This window comes from Crocuta crocuta, unplaced genomic scaffold (assembly GCF_008692635.1).
Source record: "Crocuta crocuta isolate KB4526 unplaced genomic scaffold, BGI_CrCroc_1.0 scaffold299, whole genome shotgun sequence".
Classification (NCBI taxonomy): Eukaryota; Metazoa; Chordata; class Mammalia; order Carnivora; family Hyaenidae; genus Crocuta; species Crocuta crocuta.
The window spans coordinates 7606635-7614403 of NW_027532747.1; the positions used below are offsets into that span (position 1 = coordinate 7606635).

General features: G+C 56.9%; 1 protein-coding gene across 1 annotated transcript in view; it reads right to left on the reverse strand.

Moving 5' to 3' along the window:
• Nucleotides 1–3520, reverse strand: part of SERPINA3 (serpin family A member 3) — an 8647-nt gene extending 5127 nt beyond the window's left edge. The window contains exons 1-2 of the mRNA XM_077780880.1: nucleotides 3477–3520; nucleotides 1361–2014 (exon numbers count right to left, since the gene is read on the reverse strand). Of these exons, the coding sequence (XP_077637006.1) occupies nucleotides 1361–1997 (637 nt within the window). The 5' untranslated portion in view covers nucleotides 1998–2014; nucleotides 3477–3520. The remainder of the gene's footprint in view (nucleotides 1–1360; nucleotides 2015–3476) is intronic.
• Between the last annotated feature and the right edge of the window lie 4249 nt (nucleotides 3521–7769).

The following is a 7769-nucleotide window of genomic DNA, read 5'->3' on the forward strand; positions in this document are numbered from 1 at the left end:
TGTTAGAAGCAGCAGAGGAAGGGAAAGCCCCCCCTCCCCGCCCTGCAGGCTGGTATATCCCTGGGAAGGAGAATTTGGAGGAGAAAATCCTCAGACAGGGCAGGGTGGTAGGAGGGGAAAACACAGGAAACACACAAAGAACAAATAGGGCTCATCCTGCTCGGATTCGTTTTACAGAGAAATCTGGTTCCACGTCTCCACTTGCAGCTGCAAACCCGGACTCAGCCGTGCAAACCAGCCAGGAGGGTCCCAGCCCCAGGACGCAGCAGAAGCCCCGTGCGGCTCTCAGTGTCTCCACACAGCTCCTCTCTCTGAGACACCTGATGGCTCCCTGACTCCCCGATCGGTCTTTGGGTCTCTGGCTGTGTTTCGGCCCTGTGGGGACTGCTGCACCGCAAGGCAGACCCTATCTGCTCGCCCTCCGTCTCTTCCCAACTTACGGGCTGAGGTCTGCGTTTGCGGAGTTTCTACCCATGGGGTGGGGGCACTGGACCAACTAGAATCTGGGAGTGGGTCCTGCCTCGGGTATTGCCCTCCCCCCAGGGCACTTCCCCAGAACGGTGACCCTGCCGCTACCACCCTCAAGATCGCAGGGGCTCTGGGCGCCCCGGTGGCTCAGTCGGTTAAGCAACTGGCTCTTAAATCAGCTGGCTCTTGGTTTCAGCTCAGATCACGATCACACGGTTCGTGAGTTCGAGCCCTGCTTCGGGCTCCACACTGACAGTGCAGAACCTGCTTGGGCTTCCCTGTCTCCCTCTCTCTCTGCCCCTCCCTGCTCTGTCTCTCTCTCCCCAAATAAATAAATACGCTTAAAAGAAAAGCTTATGGGGAGCATGATTGCAGAACCTGGATTGACCAGGCTCCTTAGAGGCGTTCATGGCCCCCAGTGGGGCTGGGACCCCCCAGAGGCTGAGCCCTTGGGCAAGACGGAGCCGAGGTCAGAATGGTCTCACGGGTGTGGCCCCAGCAGAGGGCTTTCTGAGCATGTCCAGAGGCGTCTCTTCGGAGACAAAGCTGAAGTTCCCGCCCACCCAAGAGCGATTTGAAAGGGCAGCCCCTCCCTCCTGGTAGCCAGGCAAGTGTGACTCTGACTCAGCCAAAGGGTTCCTGGGCCCCTCGGCAGTTAACAGCCTACAATGACAAAGTGTCATTCAGACAACTTTTAGAGAAGACACCGCTTAAGACGGGCAGGGTGGGACCTTGGTGCCCTGCCTCCTCCCTCTGCCTCCCCGGGGACCAAGGGCACCTGCTGTATGTCGGTCTCCCTAATAACACAGTTTACTACTCCGGGCCAGAAATGGCCTTGAAGAAACAGAGCGAGAGGCCCTGTTTCCTTCCAAACCCTGAGCCGGGCACTCACCTTTAAGGAAGATGTAGTTCACCAGGACCATCGCTGTGTGCAGGTCAAGGTCCTTGACCAACCGCACAATTTTCCCCCGGGTCCTGTTCTTCACGTAGTCGTTGATGAGCCTCTCGGCGGCAGCTGAGTCCTGGAAGTTGGTGGGGAAGGCCTCGGAGGCGTAGAGCGCCCTGGCGTCGTCCCTGAACTTGTCCAGCAGCTGCAGCTGCTCGCTGACAAACATAGCGTTGCCCACACTCAGCTGCCGCTCGGCGCTGGGCTGGCTGAGGGTCCGCAGCAGGTGCTGGAAGCCCCGGTGGACTTCCGTGTCAGGGGTCTCTGTGAGGTTGAACTTGAGGCCTTCGAGGATCTCCGTGAGGGTGGTGTCACGGGCCCCCAGGGAGAGGAAAGCCAAGGCGATGGAAATGCTCAGGGGTGAGAAGACGACATTCTTAGTGGGGGTCTTCGAAGCCAGCTGCTTGTAGAGGCTGACGGTGAAGTCGATGTTGCTGGAGGCTAACTGGAGGCTCTCCACAGGCGTCCTGGTGTGTTGGGCCTCCTGGGTGACTATCTCTGGGGCAAGCGTGCCCTCCAGGAGGCAGTGGCCAGTGGGCCAGAGCCCCGCCACCAGGAGCCCCAAAGCCAAGAGGGGTGACATCCCGTCTATCCTCAACTCTGCAAAACAAAGCTCTTTTAAGTCTTGGAGGGCCAGCTGGTGTCCCGATCGCCTCCCTCTGTCCCCCATGTGGCCCGTGTGCTAGTCTCCGCCTCTGTAAGCTTGGTGACCTTCCACGGGTAGGCACTTCCCGTGCAACTGACACACACAGTTGCATTACATTTGAGGTAAGTACTATAATTGCTGCCATTTTCCCCAGGGGAAAAACTGGGCACAGAGAGGTGAAGGGGCTTGCCCGCAGTCACACAGCAAGCAAAGGGAGGAGCAGGGTGAGGAGCCTGGTTTGCCTGGCTCGCTACGCCTGGAGACAGCAGTGTGGGCTTTGGAGCCACAGAGACCTGGACTAGGATTTCATTTTGGTCACGTGCCCTTGCTGTGTGGTAACAAGCAAGTGACTGACCCTCTCTGAGCCTCAGTTCCCATTTCTCCGCAACTCGGCGAGTAGCTCACGTGAGCGACACGGTGGAGGGGCCCGGCTCGTAGCAGGTGTACCTCCCCCCACATGCCACCCCGTCTCTGAAACTACCAGCCAAGCCAGAGCTACGATCCCACGATCCCACGGGGAGAAGGGATGGAGCCGTTGCAGGAAGGATCAACGAGGGGCTGAGTTCAAGGCCGGTGACCACGGCAAACAGGATTATTTACCTTCAGCCTCTACTCAGTCCCAGAGTCCAGAGGAGAAAGGGGCAGCTTCTGAGAGGGAGAGGGGAAGTGGGGCGGGGAAGAGAGGGAGGAGAGGAGAGGAAGGGGAGGAGAGGGAGGGGCGGCAGAGGAGGGAATTGAGCCCCTTTCCATCAGGAGGCCCTGGAAACACCCTTAGTTCAACTGGCTCAACATTTTGTTTACTCCCTAGCTGATGCAACCAGTTTTTGGAGGAGTTAAAAATCCCCCCCCCCCCCCANCCCACCCCCGGAATTATTGCTGGAGAAAAAGAACTTTGTTTGGGCAAGTTAGCAGCCTGGCTGTTTCTGAACTGTCTTTTCGGCTGCTGGACAGGTACAGCCTGCCTGTCTGTTTGACCCTGGAGGGGAGAGGAGCCACGAAACAGCCGCCATGGGGACCCCATGGCCTCTGCCCAGAGGGACCCCGCGCAACAGTTCTGTCTGCGCCACGCTGCGAGGGCAGTGCCCTGTGCCAGACAAGGGGCAGCCGCTTGTGCCCCTCGGGGGGATGGTGGTCCCGACGGTCCCGTGAATGGGGGTACCCAGCTGGCGAGAGTCAAAATCCAAACGTTTGGAGGCAGAAACACACAGGAGCCCTTGTGCTTCGTCCACCCCTTTGCGGGTGTGAAAACCCAGACCCAGAAGGAAGACTTGTCCTCAGAGGGTGCGGCATTCAGGGCCTGTCCCAGGGCTCTGGCACACCTCCTTCTGGCTCCCTCCCGCCCCCCAGGCATTGGCCTGGAGCCATCCTAGAAAAATGGGTTCCTTTGCCCCCAGCATGCACAGCATCCTGGATTACCTGCCCCTGCGCTGGATTCGGTCAGGGGATCCCCACGCCGCCGCCTGGCTGGGCCGCTGGATTCTCGCGGGGGCCGACACGTATTTATCCCCACGACGAACTCCTCCCCTCGCTTGGGAAATGTTGGCAGGGACGCCCAAGCGTTCCGTTTTTAGACTGGACTGGTCAAATAATCATTTCTGGTAACATGCGTTTATTAGATCTACTGGAATAATCCAGCTACCGGAACAGCTCCTAACCTGTTTCTTTCAACACACACACACACACACACACACACACACACACACCAGCTTTCCGTTTTCATTGTTATCTTTATCTNGGGGGCCGACACGTATTTATCCCCACGACGAACTCCTCCCCTCGCTTGGGAAATGTTGGCAGGGACGCCCAAGCGTTCCGTTTTTAGACTGGACTGGTCAAATAATCATTTCTGGTAACATGCGTTTATTAGATCTACTGGAATAATCCAGCTACCGGAACAGCTCCTAACCTGTTTCTTTCAACACACACACACACACACACACACACACACACACACACACACACACACCAGCTTTCCGTTTTCATTGTTATCTTTTATGAAATATTCATTGAGGAACCTGTGAAAACCTAGGAAATAGAGAGAAGGCACGGGAAAATCCTCCCTCTCCGCGAATTACATCACCCGGCTACCATTTTGTTGTATTTGTTTCATAAGGTCATTTTCTTGGATCTGTGTATGTAAGTGATGGGAATCTTCATACACAAAGCCATATTTTGAAAATTTGTTTTATGTTTTTATTTTATTTTATTTTTGAGAGCAAGAGGGGCAGAGAGAGAGGGAGACACAGAATCTGAAGCAGGCTCCAGGCTCTGAGCTGTCAGCACAGAGCCCAATGCGGGGCTCGAACTCCCAGACCACGAGATGAGACCTGAGCTGAAGTCAGATGCTTAGCTGACTGATGCTTAACCAGGCTCCTTCTGTCTTGTTGCTCTGCCTTTCCCGGTGTCTGTTTGTGGGGTCCTCCTCCTCCCCCCCCACTCCCCCTCTTCACCCTCCTCCCCTTCCTTCCCCTCCTCCCCTCCCCCTTCCCTTCCCCCTCCCNGCCATTGGGCGACACCCTGGGTGGGGCCGTGGATCCTGCCTCTTCCACAGACGGAACGTCCACTAGATGACCGTGCCCGCTGCTGCCGGCACTGACCGCCTGTTTGTACAGCTCCCGGACCCCATTATGTTGACAAGGATCTCTGTCCTTATATCATCTTTGTTTTTTATTTATTTTTGAGAAAGAGAGAGAGAAAGACAGGGTGGGAGTGGGAAAGGGGCAGAGAGAGAGGGGGACACAGAATCCGAAGCAGGCTCCAGGCTCTGAGCTGTCAGCACAGAGCCCGACGCGGGGCTCGAACTTGTGAACGGGGAGATCAGATGCTTAACTGACTGAACCACCCAGGTGCCCCTGTCCCTTTATCATCTTAAGCCTTGTCGCCAAGCCTTGGTCTGTGCCGGCCTCCAGAAAGGTGGGTTTGGGGGAGAGGAAGAATTCTAACATCTCGTCTTATGACTTGCCCAAGGACCCCTAGCTGTTAAGAGGTGCAGCTGGCAGAGCTTGGGCAAAACCAGCCCAATGCCTGACCCGGGCTCTCTCTTCCCCTCCCGTGCTCCAAAAAAGAAAGAAAGAGAGAAGCATTTCCATCCTTGACCATATGAGGGAAAATCCAATCATAGGAGAATAATTCTTGGGGCCGCTATGTCTCTAAGGCACTGCTTGTCTTTGGAGCTGTGTCGGGAAGGCGGCCCCCTTTATGGGGGTGGGGTCCCAGTTGGATGGGAGCTCTGTCCCTGTGTGTCACCACCTCCCACCTGTGACTGAGGCTGAGTGCGTTTCTCAGACTTGAAATGGACCCAGGCGAGCAGCCCGAGGGAAGCCAGTGGGGTCAGGGGCAAGGTCTCCCGGAGCCTACTTCCAGGGCTCGGGAAACCCGGAAGTTCAGAGTAGAGACAGGCAGAGGCCGGAAGTGGCACTAGGCTTTGGGGCCCGTGCGGCTGTGCCTGCGGCACCTGCCTCGAAGGGGAAGATGTGGAAGTTCTGCGTGGAGTGCCCAGCCCCCACCCTGAGGCTGGGAGGTGCTGCATCTGCGGGACAGTCACTCTTTCTGTCCCTGGCCACATACAGAGTCCGTCGGGGCTTGCAAGCTGGCCCACTGTGATGCTGTTTACTGCCTCCCATAGTTTCTGCCTTCACGGCATTGCTTCTGATCCCTGACAGCCGCCTTGGCGCAAGGGGGGTACAGAAAACCGTGGGAAAACGAGTTGTCCCCATGTGGCTGGGGCTGCAGATGGGAAAGTGTATACTTCTGGGGCTCAACGGGTCTCGATGGTAGGAATCCGAGGGTGTCCCACATCCGCAGAGCAAGCGATGCCGGGAGGGACAAATACCCGTTTCTTCTAGAAAGCGTCTTCCTGGAGCCGGAGAGGCGGCGCTCACGGGAAGGGCCTCTGTCACCATGTTCTGGCTGGGTGACGTTAGGCTAGTTACTTCACCTCTCTGAACCTCTCTAGTCAATTGTAGCTCCTTAAAGAATTCGTAGGAGGAAGAAATGGAATACTAGTAACGTCCCAAGCCCCAGAGTGGGTCCTGCCTTCTCTNNTGGACTCCGCTCTGGCTGGAAAAGTACAGACAGACGCCTGGCTGCTGCTCTCCGCCCGTGTTTACACTGACCTGGATTTGTGCGCCGCTGGGGAGATGTGGGCTGCAGCTCTGAGGCCTGTTTGCAGCCACCCTGGCTTTGTCCCTGGCTGTCCCTGGCTGTGCCCCCGTGAATCCCCAGGTGCCCACGGGGGTATGTGGCAAGCAGGGAGAATTCCTGCCTCTGCTGTGCCAGCTGCCCAGTCGGCTCTTGCTCTTCCTGTCTCCGTGACGAGGGGGGTGCTCGCCATCATCGGTTTTCATTGCAGCCCTGCCTTCCCCGTTACGGGTGGTGGCTGAGAATCCCCGGTGAACAAGGACTCTGGGGTCAGAGCAGCCCGGTCCCCCACCTGCCACCCACACCCTCATGCACACTAAGCTTTCCGAGCCACACGCCCTTCCCCCGGGTCGAGCGAGGTAGGAGCACCCTCCTCATGCACCTGTTCACTGGTGCGGTCGTCAGTCAGTCCTGCCGCAGAGGGGGGTTACTCTGCCGGGTTCTGGGGTCTCAGTACTGGTCACCCTAAAGATGTGTCCTCAATTCCCCTGATAATGCTCCCTTCAAGACTCAAAGCGTAATTACCCTGTCCTTGGGTTGGACTGAGGGAGTGACTTGCTTCTAATACGGAGAATTGGCAGAAGGGGTGGGGGGTGTCATTTCTGAGACTGGGTCATAAAAAGACAGCTGCTTTTGTCCTGCATTCTCTGTCTGCCTCTCTCTCTCTCACACACACACCCCTCCCCATGGGAAGCCATGTCTATGCAGCCTTGCGAACAGATCCACTTTTTGAAGAACAGCGAATGAACCTGGACATCAAGCCCCAGCCCCTGACCGGCCTTCGGGAACAGTAGCCCTAGGCCGGGGACCAGATGACAAGTTCAGGAGGGACCATGAACCAGAACCCCTCAGCTCAGCCTCTCCTAGGTTTAGAAACCATGAGGCAGTAAATGTTCCTTGTTCCCAGCCGTGAACTTGTAGTGATTTACTATGCAGCAAAAATGAACCCCAGTCCATACCCTCTGCCCCCTGAGCTCATGGGATCCGGGAAGAGAGCAAACAGCGCAATCTGAATATACTAAGCAGGTCAACCTCATACTCCAGTAGGTGGCACATAGCTGGTGGCCCAGTTAGTGGGTCTTGCTTCTCCCTCCCTGTTTGCAGGTCAATGTGTCCATTCTTCCTTTGCCCACGAGGCCCAGACATGACCTTGCATAACCGTGACTGCTTTGCTCCTTTCTTTATGCTAAGAACTCACCGGCTCTCACACATGCCTTCTGGGAAGGTTCAAGCACTCTATTCTACATCAGAGGAAACTGAGGCACAGAGCGATGGGGCAGGGAGCCCATGCTCCTGCCCCCTCCGAGAGACCGAGCCCCGTCCTGGCTGGCCGTGGTGGCACACTGACCCCAGCCTCCAGGCTTTGCCCTTGTTCTGTGCTGGCCTATGGACAGGTCCCGGCATTCGGTCTGGAAGACACGGTCTGTGACCTGGCGGTGATGGGTTTCTGAGGTCAGGGTCAAGGGATGTGAAGGTGGCTGTAGGCTGCAGAGCTCTGTGTAAATGTGAGTGTGGTCGAGGGGAGGCCCTCTTGCACCCCTACTTCCTCCCGTGTCCCCTAGGGCTGTC